Source organism: Leopardus geoffroyi, chromosome C2 (assembly GCF_018350155.1).
Source record: "Leopardus geoffroyi isolate Oge1 chromosome C2, O.geoffroyi_Oge1_pat1.0, whole genome shotgun sequence".
NCBI lineage: Eukaryota > Metazoa > Chordata > Mammalia > Carnivora > Felidae > Leopardus > Leopardus geoffroyi.
In genome coordinates this window covers 83,766,860-83,783,711 of record NC_059333.1, presented here as the reverse complement: position 1 = coordinate 83,783,711, position 16,852 = coordinate 83,766,860, and the positions used below count along the sequence as shown (strand labels likewise).

The 16,852-nt window shown below is 36.7% G+C and overlaps 1 protein-coding gene across 8 annotated transcripts in view; it reads left to right on the top strand.

The window, feature by feature from the left end:
- KLHL24 (kelch like family member 24) overlaps positions 1-16,852 on the top strand; it is a 46,888-nt gene that overhangs the window by 7,091 nt on the left and 22,945 nt on the right. For 2 of the 8 annotated variants that reach the window (XM_045502814.1, XM_045502818.1), the window contains exons 2-4: positions 1,191-1,319; positions 3,534-3,596; positions 11,054-12,034. In XM_045502814.1, the coding sequence (XP_045358770.1) occupies positions 11,115-12,034 (920 nt within the window). In that variant the 5' untranslated portion in view covers positions 1,191-1,319; positions 3,534-3,596; positions 11,054-11,114. Of the gene's footprint in view, positions 1-1,190; positions 1,320-3,533; positions 3,597-7,969; positions 8,948-11,053; positions 12,035-14,760; positions 14,881-16,852 lie in introns of those variants that run through there. The other 6 variants (XM_045502820.1, XM_045502819.1, XM_045502815.1 and 3 more) reach the window with 5 other exon arrangements.

Here is a 16,852-nt window from a genome sequence, read left to right as displayed (position 1 = left end):
GCTATAAACATGGGGGTGCATGTGTCCCTTCGAAACAGCACACCTGTATCCCTTGGATAAATACCTAGTAGTGCAATTACTGGGTCATAAGGTAGTTCTATTTTTAGTTTTTTGAGGAACCTCCGTACTGTTTTCCAGAGTGGCTGCACCAGCTTGCATTCCCACCAGCAGTGCAAAAGAGATCCTCTTTCTCCACATCCTCGCCAACATCTGTTGTTGCCTGAGTTGTTAATGTTAGCCATTCTGACAGGTGTGAGGTGGTAGCTCATTGTAGTTTTGATTTGTATTTCCCTGATGATGAGTGATGTTGAGCATTTTTTTCAGGTGTCGGTTGGCCATCTGGATGTCTTCTTTGGAGAAGTGTCTATTCATGTCTTGCCCATTTCTTCACTGGATTATTTGTTTTTTGGGTGTTGAGTTTGATAAGTTCTCTATAGATTTTGGATACTAACCCCTTATCTGATATGTCATTTGCAAATATCTTCTCCCATTACGTCGGTTGTCTTTTAGTTTTGCTGATTGTTTCCTTCACTGTGCAGAAGCTTTTTATTTTTGCTTTTGTTTCCCTTGCCTCCAGAGCTGTGTTGAGAAAGAAGTTGCCATGGCCAAGGTCAAAGAGGTTTTTGCCTGCTTTCTCCTCAAGGATTTTGATGGCTTCCTGTCTCATATTTAGGTCTTTCATCCATTTTGAGTTTATTTTTGTGTCTGGTGTAAGAAAGTGGTCCAGGTTCATTTTTCTGTATGTCGCTGTCCAGTTCTCCCAGCACCACTTGCTGAAGAGACTGTCTTTATTCCATTGGATATTCTTTCCTGCTTTGCCAAGGATTAGCTGGCCATACGTTTGTGGGTCTATTTTTGGGTTCTCTATTGTGTTCCATTGATCTGAGTGTTTGTTTTTGTGCTAAGCTTTCCTTCTTTGGATTTACTTTGTAACTTTATATATCTTTAAAGATAAACCTCTTCTTTTTAGTCTTCTGGTTGTCTCTGCTATGTTTTTCTTCACTCAAAGTTAAATTTGAGAAAATGGAGTAGTGTAGAGCACAGTATGTGGCAAGTCAGTACTGCTAGTTGTAGAGACCACATTAGTGAAAATATTGGTTTCCTTTACTATTTGGTATTTATTAGTCTTTAAAGCTCCTCATTAATCCACACTATCTTTAAGACTGATAGTAATTTCTTTCTTTGTATAGGATTCCTGCATTCTAAAGGAAAATTAAGCTTGGTTGCAGCATAGCTACACTCTAGATCAACTGTGATATTGTAGCTCCTCTCGACTTTACATTGGCCTCCTCTGTCCCTTGCCCTTACTTATTAGGGTGGTAAGTATTACTTTAAAACTCTGCTCAAAATGCCCTAGTGAATTGCCTTGTGATTCTACTCCTTAAGGTAATAATTGTAGACCAGATCAGTCATGAGAAAAATCTATTCCAATTTGTACCTGTGTTTTCTGGTGAAACACTGAAAATTTGAATCTATTTTTTTTTTTTAACGTTTATTTATTTTTGGGACAGAGAGAGACAGAGCATGAACGGGGGAGGGGCAGAGAGAGAGGGAGACACAGAATCAGAAACAGGCTCCAGGCTCTGAGCCATCCGCCCAGAGCCCGACGCGGGGCTCGAACTCACGGACCGCGAGATCGTGACCTGGCTGAAGTCGGACGCTTAACCGACTGCGCCACCCAGGCGCCCCAATTTGAATCTATTTTAATGTCAGTCTTAGAGTTCTTTTTTGTTGTTGTTTTAATTAATTAATTAATTAAAGTAATCTCTACACCCAATGTGGAGTTCAAATTCACAACCCCGAGATCCAGAGTTACATGCTGTACTGACTGAGCCAGCCAGGGACCACAACCCTGCAGAGTCTTAAACTGGATCTCAATTCAGTATTTGCAACTCAAGTGCCAGACAGAGAGTAAGCGCTCAGAAACCTTTCTTCATTTGACCCAAATCCCAACATTGGCTCAGGATCTTATTGTCCACTGGGAAAAAACACTTAACTTAGCTAGGATTAATGATCCTCTAATTTGACCAAGTTGAAATATTTTTTACCAAGAGTACACACAAGTTAGACTAACTTCTGGGAGTAAGGAAACTTCAAAATAACATTCACTTCACAATCACAACATAATCAGGCATAGAGATGTGTGTGTGTGTGTGTGTGTGTGTGTATAAATCAACAGTCCATTTCTTCATTTTTCATGATCAACTTTTGTTATTTGCCTAAAGTTGTTAAGACTTTACAAGTTCTGTTTGTAGATATCTGGGCAAGAGACCAGAACCACTTGTATTTAAATAATATTCCTATTCCGTGCACAGTTCAAGGTTCTAGTATTTTCTCTTAAGAGAAAATTCCTCTCCTCCCTCACTTCCACCAAAAAAAAAAAAAAAGAATTGTGCTGAATTAGTTGGTTTCCACAGGTACTAAGTTTATAAGGTTTAACAAAGCAGAAAAAATATGTATTTCTGTATTAAAAGATTTTAAAATAATTATTTGAGTTTCTGTCTGGATAATCTAGATAACTAAGGATTAAAAACTAAAATGTTTTTCCTGAATTACCATAAATTTTCTGATTTTCTCAAATTGATGCCGTAGTTTTATATTACATAATGACTCAACTGTCAATTTTTGGGTTTTTTAAAAAAATTTTTTAATGTTAATTTATCTTAGAGACAGGGACACAGAGCACAAGCGAGGGAGGGGCAGAGAGAGAGGGAGACACAGAATCCAAAGCAGGCTCCAGGCTCTGAGCTGTCAGCACAGAGCCTGACACGGGGCTCAAACTCATGAACCTTGAAATCATGACCTGAGCTGAAGTCAGATACTCAACCGACTAAGCCATTCAGGTACCCCTAAACTGTCAATTTTTCTAATATTGATAGACCGACTCTATTATTTACTGGCCCCAAACTCAGATAAAACATCAATTACCAGACACTCTTCAAATATCCATTGCAGAATTATCACAGGATATATATTTTTGTCATCTCAGTGCCACCAGTTAGCTTGCTGTTGACACAAATATTTGTTTACTCATCTTTCAAGAAACGTTACTCCAAGATAATATTGTCAAGTAAGGAAGCTGATAAATAAGGAAACTAATGCATATGTAAAATAGCACAAAATTATTAATTTGTTTTAGGGAATTGTTATTCAGTAATGACTTTCTATGCAAAACTTTTAAACTGTGCGAAAGTCAGAAACTGAAATCTAAAAACTGTTTCAATATATTTGTTTTTGTTTTTGTTTTTTAATGTTTTATTCTTGAGAGAGAGAGAGAGACAGAGCATGAGCGAGGGAGGGGCAGAGAGAGAGCGGGACACAGAATCTGAAGCAGGCTCCAGGCTCTGAGCTGTCAGCACAGAGCCCAACACAGGGCTTGAACCCACAAGCGGTGAGATCATGACCTGAGCCCAAGTCAGATGTTCAACCAACTGAGCCACCCAGGCACCCCTCAATATATTTGTAAATAATGTCAACTATGCATGATGTGATTAGTATCTTATTTATATATTGCTGTTCTCTGTTTATTTTAGGTGTGGAAATTAAAATAACACAAGTATTTTTACCGGGGCTTTGATCAAGCAAATGCTCAAAAGGTATTATATTTATAGTATTTATAAACTCCTAAACATTGCTATTAGAGAATCTAAACCATTTTTCTTTCTTTAACCAGGGACTACTTAGGCCAATCAGAGTAATGGGGAACAAATTATATCTATTCTCAAGATCAAAGGAAGGCAGTGTCACAGTCATTTCTGTTAACAAAGTATTTATCTACTTGTTTCAGCTCCTCCTTGATATCCTTAGCCCCTCTTCTAATTTTTCTCTAGTCTTACAAATACTAAAAGAAGTTATCTCCCCTCATGTTTCTGTGACATAGGCCAAAAACATAATTTTAAATCTACCTAGCAATCAGGAGCTAGGTCTACAACATGCATGAGTTCTACAGTTGGAAATAAAACCCTGAAGTACCTTTAGTTATTTTTCTTTTTAAGTTTATTTATTTATTTTGAGAGAGTGTGAGAGAGTGAGCAGGGGAGGAGCAGGGAGAGAAGTGAGAGAGAATCCTAAGCGGGCTCTGCATCACCAGCATGAAACCCAACATGGGACTTGAACTTATGAACCCTGAGATCATGACCTGAGTTGAAACCAAGAATTGGGCTCTTAACGGACTAAGCCACCCAAGTGCCCCAATGCTAGAGTACCTTTAACCAGAAGAATCTTTATGTTAAGAAAAGTCTCTCAAGTGTAGCATCAGGAATAAAGATCCTGAAGAAATGAGGGAGAGAAAGAAAGGGATCTAGCTTTTCTAGACAAATCATGTGACTCTGGCAGTCAGTTGCTGACTTGGCAGTCTGATCACCCTTGTATTCACTACCTTTATCTAGATAAAACTTCCTGTCATTATATTCCTTTGGAACAAACATCTTTCCCTCTTATTTTATCTAGAGATGCTTATTTTTTTTTCTAATGTTTATTTTTGAGAAAGAAAGCATGTGAGCTGGGGAGGGACAGGGGGGTGGGGGTGGGGCAGAAGATCCAAAGCAGTCTCCGCCCCAACAGCAGTGAGCCCCACGTGGGGCTCGAACTCACTAACCGTGAGATCATGACCTGAGCAGAAGTCAGACGCTCAACTGACTGAGCCGCCCAGGTGCCCTGTGATGCTTATTTAGTTGCTTGCTCTTTCCTGAAAGGAATGATGATGCTTTGATATTTGCTCAGTTTTTAGAATTCAATCTGTAATTTATGTTTTGTTTGCTTGATTGTGTATGAATTCATTTATTATATCACTTATTATAAATCTTGAACCTATATTAGATACTCTACTTTGAGATGTGATTAAACGTAACTTTACATTTTTAACCATTACTAGTTAAAATAAAACACTTTGTGTAAAATGGGAAAACAAAAGCTATTAAAGTATACCTGGAAGCCCAAAAGATTCACTTTGAAATGCATCTCATATTTCTAAGACCCCTGTGTAAATTATTTACCCTGTCATCAGTAGGAAGAATTTATATTTTGTGTTGTGCAGACTGGTTAATGGGAGACTTTCTCAGAAAGTCTAGAGAAAGTGAAGATGTGCAAAAAGCCAGGCCAAAACTTCTTGGAAGCAAACAGCTCAGATCTATGAGATAGTCTCTCTTACATACAAAGCAGTAAACAAGTATCTTTTTGCTGCTGAATACTTTGTAATAGCAGGTGATTTTATAGCTGTTCTAATACGGGATTTTCAGTTTTGCCTTGGGTGAAAGCAGTGGAAGACCTCTTGTCAGTCAACAGTCAAGGAACCAGCTATAAGAATAAGAGGCAGAAAATAGCATAAGAAAACAAATCCTTCTTAACTCCTGTAACATCAGCCTTATATTAATACTTAACTCACTCAATCTACTGTCCCTAGGGGCGCCTGGGTGGCGCAGTCGGTTAAGTGTCCGACTTCAGCCAGGTCACGATCTCGCGGTCCGTGAGTTCGAGCCCCGCGTCAGGCTCTGGGCTGATGGCTCAGAGCCTGGAGCCTGTTTCGGATTCTGTGTCTCCCTCGCTCTCTGCCCCTCCCCCGTTCATGCTCTGTCTCTCTCTGTCCCAAAAATAAATTAAAAAAAAAAAAAAAAGTTGAAAAAAAAAAATCTACTATCCCTAAATTTATCAGATACAGATACCAGTTAACAAATACCAGATACAGTATGATTACTAGATACAGAAAACAGACTATCTTTTCATTTTTCTTGTCCCTTTTAGCCAAAAGGAAATTCTTAGTTCTTACAGTGTGTTATTTTGTTTTGCATTTTGTTTGCATTCTTTTGCATTGTTTTTGTATTCATTTAAAGATTGAGAGAACAAAAATGTAGAACAAAAAAGGCATAAAGTCCAAGATTTTTGTTGTCGTTGATGCCAGTCATTATATCACGAGTCAAAAACAACAGTTTGTGAATTTTTTGAATCTGAAATGCAATAAGAATTTAAACTAAGTAAGCAAATTTATAGATAAATTTTTGATTTGGGAAGCTTTAACTTGGTAAAGCATTAAGATTAAAATAAGTTATATTCCATATCGTATTTATGTTTATCATAATTGAATGGTTATCACTTGTGATATTACATGCTTTGAACTTTTTTCAGTTTCAACAACAAAAAATTGGCATTCAGGCACAGTAGTGATCTCTCATCTATGGGAGATAGGTTTCTGTGTATTGAACCAATACTGAGATAACTTCAGATTAAAAGCATATTCGAGATATGTGCTACTGTCCATTTGGAAGTGACTATATGTATTATAAGTGAATTTTTCATGTATATGTATATGTACATGGTATATGTATATGTACATGGGTTCGTGGATGGCACACACATGCGTGGGCAGCCATAACCCAAGAAGTTGTGTGACCTGCAAGGAAGCAAACATGAACTCTCTAGTCAGGAAAGTCTCAAAAGAGATAGAAGAAACCTCTCCCTGTTTTTTTTTTTGGTTCTTGATTATACATTTTAAAACTGATAATAAAATATTTTAAGCCTATATAATTTTATTCATTTAGGTATTAGAATTTACAAAATGAAGATTTTATTCTTAGGCAAATCTGTTACCTGAAACCTCCAAAGCATAATGAGATTTCAGTTCAAAAGCTAGCTTTCTTGGACTATAACATGTGGGTAAACTAATATTCTCTCAAATTTAAGAAAAGCTAATTTTACTGACTAAATATCTGGTATTTGACATTGCTCCAAAAACCAGTTAATCATAAACATTCTCTCAGGTTTATTTTTACTTGTTTATTTAAGTGGGGCGCCTTCTAGGGGCGCCTGGGTGGCTTGGTCGGTTAAGCATCCGACTTCAGCTCAGGTCATGATCTCACGGTCCGTGAGTTCGAGCCCCGCGTCGGGCTCTGTGCTGACAGCGCAGAGCCTGGAGCCTGTTTCAGATTCTCTGTCTCCCTCTCTCTCTGCTCCTTCCCTGTTCATGCTCTGTCTCTCTCTGTCTCAAAAATAAATAAACGTTAAAAAAAAAAAAATAAAAAAAAAAAGTAGGCCTTCTACATCAGTTTCTATGGCTATAACTGTTTCATTACATTACAAACTTTGTTACACAGTTAGAAAATAAATTGCATGTATATTTGAATACTTAAAATTTTGTTTGTTTGTTTTTTAACTTAGAAGTGAGGGTAAAGTTTATCCCTATCAGTCTTTCACTTACTTTATAAATAGCTCTTGCCTATTTAGAAAAATCTGTCTCAATCCTGTATATAAAGTCCCTAAGGCTATAAAACAACTTTTTGTTAATTGTAATAACAACCTCATAGAGTTGTTAAGAGGATTACATTAAATCTGTATGAAGAATTTAGAAAGTGCCAGGCACATGGCAAGCAGTTTAAAAAAAAGATTAGTGTTGTTGTTCTGTTTTGTTTTTTAATGCATACAAAGAAATATAGCTCCCATGGTGTTGTCAAACCAGTTAATAGGCCATTATTACACAGGTTTGGCTCTTATTTGTTCCTACAGCCTAACCTGATAGAGTTCCAAGAACTTCCTCAGTTTTTGCCAGAATTCTTAGAGGGGACCAAAATGGCCCTTCTTCAGTTGTTTTATGACTTTTAAAATCCACACAATCTACATGAACACAGCAGGGATTTCCCTATCAGCTTACTGCCTCTGAATCCCCACCTGCTGATCCCAAATGAAAATAGTTACTCACATCTTTATTCCATTTGACTGATAAAACTGCTTGATTTTTTTCTGACTTTCCCTGCAAAATTGGGAGATGAAGAGAGGAGTGTTTTGAAAAGATTCTGTACTTGGGGCGCCTGGGTGGCTCAGTTGGTTAAGCGTCCGACTTCGGCTCAGGTCATGATCTCACGGTCCGTGAGTTCGAGCCCCGTGTCGGGCTCTGTGCTGACAGCTCAGAGCCTGAAGCCCGTTTCAGATTCTGTGTCTCCATCTGTCTCTGCCCCTCCCCTGTTCATGCTCTGTCTCTCTCTGTCTCAAAAATAAACGTTAAAAAAAAAAAAAGAAAGAAAAGATTCTGTACATGCAAACGTTTAGGTGTCCTTCAAATGTTGTTATAACCAAGTACTTTTTCCTAACAATCAGAATAGCCTGGCATACATCTGCCCAGGGAAAACTCTATCATCTGGACTTCAGGAAGATTAAATGCTAATTTATATGAAGAGGTAAAAAACATTCCCATTGTAAGTGGGAACTGTGCTGTCTGTACCAGTGTGGCATCATATTGCCTATGCTCCCTTATTATTTATCTTTGTGTGAATATGTGTTGTCTCAACTGTATTTAAAATAAAAACTTCAACAGCAATATCTAGTAATACCTTTAGATCTTTGAAAACCATAGGTGTAGCACAGTATCCTGACAAAGGTGGGCACACAGTAAGTATTTGTTGATGATAATAGACATGGAACTGACAGAATTAAATAAACTCAGTGAGCGAGTTGATGAAAGTTGGAAGCATCTAGTGAATATTGTAACTAGGATATGTGGGTCATTAGAGTGATGGAGAAAAGAAAGCAAATAGAATAAGAATATGAAAAAGAATGAAATAGATGAGTTGCTTCTTGATTTTGATATTTCATATTTTCTTGGTAATGTCACATGATTTTAAAAATGGGGTACAATTTAATACGTGATGGGGTATATAAAATACAGTCCTAAATTAAGATTGTTAAATCTCAAAGTCTCGACTTTATTTGTGGCTTGTGAATGTAGGATGGCATTTCATTTTGGGGGTTATCTCTGATGTTCTTAAGCCTTCTTTATGATGCCATAGTTAGGTCTGGATGTCTGACTGTTGAAATATTTCAGAAATAAGCTGGGACCGTTAGAAGGAATTCTGTATGATGGGGTGCCTGGGTGCTCATTCAGTTGAGCGTCTGCATCTTGATTTAGGCTCAGATCATGATCCCAGTGTCGAGGTATCGAGTCCTATGTCAGGCTCCATGCTGAGTGAGTAGCCTGCCTAGGATTCTCTCTCTCTCTCTCTCTCTCTCTCTCTCTCTCCCTCTCTCTCCCCCCCCTCCCCCTGGCTTCCTCCGTCTGCCCTTCTCCTCCACTTGAGCCTGCTCTCTCAAAAAAAAAAAAAAAAGAAGAAGAAGAAGAAAGAATTCTGTGTTAGATTATGAGGGCATGGGAATAGTTGAGAGCTATTCTGAGTGCTCTTAGGCCAATTACAAATACATTTTGGATCACATATTAACTTATGGAGATGTGAAAAAAAGTAGCAGTAGAAGAACCACCTTAAAAATCAAAATTTAAAAGAATTGATAGCTACAGCCCCCTACCTCAATCCATTAGTTTACCTATTCATAGTCATTTCTGAGAGAAGTTTAGGGATGTTTCTTACTAGCAAAAGAGAGAAGGACATAGATACATGTGTTTTAAAAATCTGAAAACAGGGGTTCCTGGGTGGCTCAGTTGGTTAAGCATCCAACTTCAGCTCAGGTCATGATCTCACAGTCCGTGAGTTCGAGCCCTGCGTCAGGCTCTGTGCTGACAGCTCAGAGCCTGGAGCCTGCTTCAGATTCTGTGTCTCCCTCTCTCTCTGCCCCTCCCCTGCTCATGCTCTGTCTCTCTTTGTCTCAAAAATAAATAAAAACATTAAAAAAAATAAAAAATAAATAAAAAATAAAAATCTGAAAACAAAATACCACATATTTATAGTTGAAATTGGGGGAAATAGAAAAAAACAGAAGATAAATAAATTGCTTACCATTTTGGCATATGTGTCTCCTTTTTTCTTTCCCTGAGACCACTGATACATAATTTTTTTCTGTTCTTTAGCATATATTTTATGATCTGCTTTCCACATACTACCTAATAAATACTTGCCCGTATTGTTAAATAGTCTACATAATTTTATTTTTTAAAGTTTTTTAGGTTTACTTATTTATTTTGAGAGAGAGAGAGAACACATGCAAGTGGGGGAGGAGCGGAGAGAGAGAATCCCAAGCAGGCTCTGTATTGTCAGTGCAGAGTCCCACACAGGGCTCAAACCCACAAACTGTGAGATCATGACCAGAGCCCAAACCAAGAATCAGACACTCAGCTGACTGAGCCACCCAGGCATCCCTAGTCTACATAATTTTTTTTTTTTATTTTTTTTTTCCAACGTTTATTTATTTTGGGGACAGAGAGAGACAGAGCATGAACGGGGGAGGGGCAGAGAGAGAGGGAGACACAGAATCGGAAACAGGCTCCAGGCTCTGAGCCATCAGCCCAGAGCCCGACGCGGGGCTCGAACTCACGGACCGCGAGATCATGACCTGGCTGAAGTCGGACGCTTAACCGACTGAGCCACCCAGGCGCCCCCCTAGTCTACATAATTTTAAATGGCTGCATAGATGTCTTCCATCCTTAAGATGTACTGTGGTTTAACTAATCTCCTATTGTAGGGCATTTAGATTGTTTTAAGTATTTTCTATTAATACATCATTGAACATCCCTGTAAATAAATCTTTCCACATATTCCTGATTATTTCTTTAGAATAGATTGCTAGAAAGGGACTTGATGGTCAGACAGTTTCCTTTTTTTTTTTCTTTTAAGTAATCTCTACACCCATTGTGGTACTTGAACTTACAACCCTGAGATCCAGAGTTGCATGCCCTACCATCTTAGCCAGCCAGATGCCCCAGTATACATATTTTTAAAGGCCATTGGTAGATCAAGCTGAATTCCCCTCTAGCAATACTATATATTAAGATAATAAAACATTTATATTAGGATTCTGAATGTAGTCAAATTCTTTGTCTTGCAGCATTCCTTCTTAACTCTACAGTAAGTAGATGGAACCCATCTGTGTAATAGGGGAGACAGAGGTTATTAGTAATTCACAAACTGCATAATACTTTTAGAGGAGATGGGCTTAAGGAATACTATTGCAAATTATACCCATAATGCAAATTTTTATTTAGCAATTTTTATTAAAATGAGATCATATTATATGTCCTGTATAAGATACATTATGTGATTTTGTCGTAGTGTTTACATCAAAATGAAACTATGTAGAGTGCTGTTTATATATTGAAATGTTTTCATTTTTTTTTTGCTTGTAGCCATATAAAGAAGATACTTAACAGTCATTTCTCAACAATTATATAGTCAACTGATGTAACAATGGTACTAATATTGGGACGAAGACTAAACAGAGAGGATCTTGGGGTGCGTGATTCCCCAGCTACTAAACGTAAAGTTTTTGAAATGGACCCTAAATCTCTGACAGGCCGTGAGTTTTTTGACTTCTCTTCAGGATCATCCCATGCTGAAAACATACTCCAGATATTCAATGAATTCCGAGACAGCCGCTTATTCACAGATGTTATCATTTGTGTGGAAGGCAAAGAATTTCCTTGCCATAGAGCTGTTCTCTCAGCCTGCAGTAGCTATTTCAGAGCTATGTTTTGTAACGACCACAGAGAAAGCAGAGAAATGTTGGTTGAGATTAATGGTATTTTAGCTGAAGCCATGGAATGTTTTTTGCAGTATGTTTATACTGGAAAAGTAAAGATCACTACAGAGAATGTACAATATCTCTTTGAAACATCAAGCCTCTTTCAGATTAGTGTTCTCCGTGATGCATGTGCCAAGTTCTTAGAGGAGCAACTTGATCCTTGTAACTGCTTAGGAATCCAGCGCTTTGCTGATACGCATTCCCTCAAAACACTCTTCACAAAATGCAAGAATTTTGCATTACAGACTTTTGAGGATGTGTCCCAGCATGAAGAATTTCTTGAGCTTGATAAAGATGAACTTATTGATTATATTTGTAGTGATGAACTTGTTATTGGTAAAGAGGAGATGGTTTTTGAAGCCGTCATGCGTTGGGTCTATCGTGCTGTTGATCTGAGAAGACCACTGTTACATGAGCTCCTGACACATGTGAGACTCCCTCTGTTGCATCCCAACTACTTTGTCCAAACAGTTGAGGTGGACCAATTGATCCAGAATTCTCCTGAGTGTTATCAGTTGTTGCATGAAGCAAGACGGTACCACATACTTGGGAATGAAATGATGTCCCCAAGGACTAGGCCACGCAGGTGAGAAAACTGTTTGTAAATGAACTACAACATAATCAACACAAGTTTTTATTTGTTTAATATTTTTAAACCTCCTGAGTGAAATCTCAGTTAGTTATTTTATGTATTGTCTACATGTAGCTTTATATGATTTAAGATTTGTTATGGATTATGTAAATCATTAAAATGCCCCCCTCCCCCCAAAAATAAAATAAAATGTCTCTGCCAGTGAAGGCTAGATTCAACAGTAACATTTTTTTGTTATTGTTCTGAGCTATGAAAGGGTATGGCAAAGGGTCTTTACAACTCTGCACATCTCAATATATTTCTACTTATTTCTCTTAGCATTTATAGGGTCCCAGATCATTTCACTTTTCTTTCCAGAGGGCCTTTGGATATAAAGTAGACTAAAGACTTTGGTAGACTGTCTTCGATTGCCTCTACATGTAAAAAACAATCGGCCAATTTACAGACTCCCTTTTTTTCCAAACAGACAACTTGAAATATAAATGTGAAGTAAATAAGCTGCTATATATTGAGTGGATTCTTAGATGTAAAACCCATGTTTCAGATCTCTTCTTATTGCCATGGTTACTATATTTAATGTCAATCTCAATTTTTAAATTTTTTTCTGAATATAAAAATTGTATCATCAGAGAATTTAGAAATTTATGTTTGGAGGTGGGAATTCAATTCAGTATTATATTTGTATCATCTTACAATGTGTATTTATAAAGCACATATAGATTTTAATTCATAAACTATAGAAAAATAATATCCATGCTTTAATAATTGAAGGAATAATACTAAATGTGCCAAACTGTGAATAAGCAAGAAACAGCTATTGTGAGAAATATTACAGTAAAAAATATTTCTAATATTTTTCTAACAAAGCTAATTTTTTTAATTGTAAAAAAAGCATATAACGTAAGTTTTACCTTCTTAACAATTTTTAAGTGTACTACTCAGTAGTGTTAAATATATTCACATTGTTGTGAAACTGGTGTTTATTTTTATTTTCACAAAGCGTCTCCACTTTTCCTATAAATTTACTAGAGCATAGCTCTTAAATCAAATTTTTAGACTTGATTTTGATTATTATTCTTTTATATGTGATTAAAATTCAGCATATTAGGAGATAGCATGTCTTTAACATCTATACTAGTTTGGATATAGTAAGATTTAATCTCTTTCCTCATATGTAAAATGAGAATGATGATTTAAATAGTACTTAGTTAACTATTAAGTGCAATAACTCTTAAGGTACTCATCATCAGAAGTGGTGTGCAGAAGTACTTAAAAATTATTAGCTATTATTATTTATGTAGTATAGTATAGGTCTGACCCACTTTAAGAAAACTCCCAGTCTGAACTTTTTTGGATACAGTATTGGGTAATTAAAACTACAAAAAAATAATGTAATATTTCTTTGTATTAGAGTTAGAGTGTACTTTTTTTCTTCAAAGTCAACTGAGTTTCATGAAAAGTAATTGCTTTATAAGCAAGAAATATAAAATATTTTACTCAGTTCTTTAACAAAGGACAAGAACATGCAATTTTATTATATAATATACTGATTTTTTTAAGCTGTTATTTTATTTAAGGACTGTTATGAAACTTGGGCTGAGCTTAAAAATGTAAAAGACCAAGGTTCTTCAATGTATTAATTAAGAACACTGGGGATGCCTGGGTGGCTCAGCCAGTTAAGCACCAACTCTTGATTTTGGCTCAGGTCATGATCTTACAGTTCATGGGATCAATCCTCACGTCAGGCTCTGAGCTAACAGTGCAGAACCTGCTTGGCATTCTTTCTCTCCCTCTCTCTCTGCCCTCTCCTGCTTGTGCTCACTCTCTCTCCCAAAATAAATAAATAAACATTAAAAAAAAAAAAACACTGAACAGCTTTGGGGCTGTTCTAGAACTTTTCCGGATACACAGTATCCCTCCAAGGGGAAAATCGTGTGTTTTCTTTTAGAGAGAGAGAGAGAGTGCACGGAGGAGAGGAGCAGAGGGAGAGAGAGAGAATCTCAAGGAGATTCCACATTCAGCATGGAGTCCTACATGGGGCTTGATCCCACGACCCTGGTATCATGACCTGAACTGAAATCAAGAGTTAGATGCTCAACCAACTGAGCCACCCATGTACCCCAAAATTGTGTATTTTTCTAAACAGAATGCCCTTATAGCAGAGAGAATGGTTTTGGGTCACATAGGGTTAATAATACCTTTCCTGCATATCTCCTATATACGCATAAGATTAGAATTAGGGACCAAGGAATATATGTTGTAAAATCAAACCAAGTTATTTTATTATTAGCATTATAAAAATATGACATAAATGAAATCAGATTGCAGCCTAAGGATAATTAAGCTTAGAATATAAATAGATAATTTTCCAATTCACTTAATTATTTGATTTGTAAAAATGTATTTTACATCCAATTTTTAAGGGAATCGATCCATTTCATACAGTGAAATAATCTGTATAAGGTTGTAATGTCATCTTTATTTAAGAGAAAAGTAGGAAAAACCAAACTGTAGTTACATTGAATTTACAGAATATTGTAAATGTAATAGAAGATATTTATTTTATGTAGGCATTACATGAGGAATATAAAGAGAAATGCTTTATTTTACAACTCTACCATCACCTCCTGTTCTTTATATTCTTTCACTTATCTGTTACTGCATATTAGTACCAATCACTAGGAATTTCATTATCTGAACAATGTGTATTGTTTGTACAGGTTCTCATCTTTCTGAGAAACTCCAAACTTCTTTGAAAGAGGAGTGATGTCTCCACTTCAAGTACAGTTCACTCCTCTGACTTCTGCTCCAGTCCCTCTACTGAAACTCCTCTCAATCAGGTCATTACTGACCTTCTATTTGTTATTTGTTAGCTTCTTTGCAGTCTTTATTCACCTTGATCTCTCACTAGGATTTGACATTATCAATTGTTTTACTTTTTCTTGATGCTCTCTCCTCCACAAGCTTCTGAAACACTATTTTCCTTATGGTCTTCTTCTCCAGCTGCTCTTTTCCAATTTGATGGTTCTATGTCTTATCTTTGAAATGTTGATCATCCCCTTGGTTCACATCTGTCTGCCTTGCCTTATATTACATCTTCCCAGGTTATCTCATCTATTCTCTTCATTTTAATTACCATATATGCTATTGACTATCAAACCTATATCTCCAGCCCAGACTTCTCTCTTTCTTTTATTAATCCATTCATTCAGCCAATTTTTAAAAAATTATTTGTTTGTTTATTTTTACTTCAGGATGCATCTTTAAAACAATAACATAGGCATACCATGGTGGCTCAGTCAGTGAGCGTCTAACTTCAGCTCAGGTCATGAGCTGAAATATTTTATTAATTTTTTTAATGTTTATTTATATTTTGAGAGAGAGAGAGCGCGCGCGCAACAGCACGATGGGGGAGGGGCAGAGAGAAAGGGAGACACAGAATGTGGAGCAGAATCTCCAGGCTCTGAGCTGTCAGCACAGATCTGACATGGAGCTTCAACCCATGAACCGTGAGATCATGACCTGAGCCAAAGTCAGACGCTTAACTGACTGAGCCACCCAGGCGCCCCAATAATAATTCTTTCATATTAACTAATACCCAGTCCATATCCATATTTCCCCAATCCCTAAACTGTTCCATAATGAACCTTGATCCAGTCAAAGACCACTCATTGCATGTAGTTATTTCCACCAAGTCTTTTTATTCTAGAACAGTTTCTTTTTCATAATTTTAACTTGTTGATGGGTAAGTTGCCCAGGAGAATATTGCACCTTCTGTATTAGGTTGCTTCCTTATGGTGTTACTTAGTACAAGCTCCAGCTTGATGGAGACAAGTTAAATATTTTTGGCTAGAATTCATCCTAGGTAATGTGTATATATTGTATGGCATTACATTAAGAGACATAGTATATCTGGTCATCCCACCTTGAGTGATGCAAAAGTTAACTCTGGATTAGGGTGATGACAGTCTGTTCCTACCACTGTACAGTTAGGTTATAGTCCTCACATCAGCCAGTATTTCTTCAATGCTTATCCTGTGCCAAGTATTCTCTGGAGCTCAATCCATACTGGATATTCTACCTATATATACCCACGTGTCTCTCAAATGAGAGAGAAAACCCCAACATACATTATATCGAAAACAGTATGATAGGGTTACTTAGAAAGAAAGTATGGGCCAATCTAAGAGCATGTAAATTCTGATAATCTGTACTACCAGTTGTAAAGCCCTGGTAGAAAAAACAATAGAGACCAATCATAGGAATAAAGCTTAGGAATAGTTGTCTTTTTATTAATATATATTATGTAACTTTAAATCTCTGTACTAGTACATAATGCTGTTTTTTAATAAACAAGTGCAAGCATCATTATGTGTTCAGAATACTGGCTTCAGAATCAGGCTTAGTCTAGGATCTGGCTCTGTACAAATAGTTCCATGACTTTAGGCAAAGCATTTTCACTTCTCTATCAGTTTCCTCTTCTCTAAAATAAGCCTAATGCCACTTTGTAATATTGCGAGGATTGGAAATACCATATGAAAAGTGTATACGCTCATATTTGACACAAAAATACACAACAAAAGTTTTTACTTGTTTTATGAATAATAAAAATACATTACAAATTTGTGCTATACTTTTACAGAATAGGAAATATTGTTTGAGAGACAGAAATGCTTAAGGTGGTTTATTTTAAGCATAGTTTGTTCATGTCTATGGAAAAATTTGATGCTCTTTGTCACATTCCATTGAAGAATAGAGATAGCTAAGATTTAATAACTTATCATTTTGAGTTTGGAATCAGTTTTAAGTATT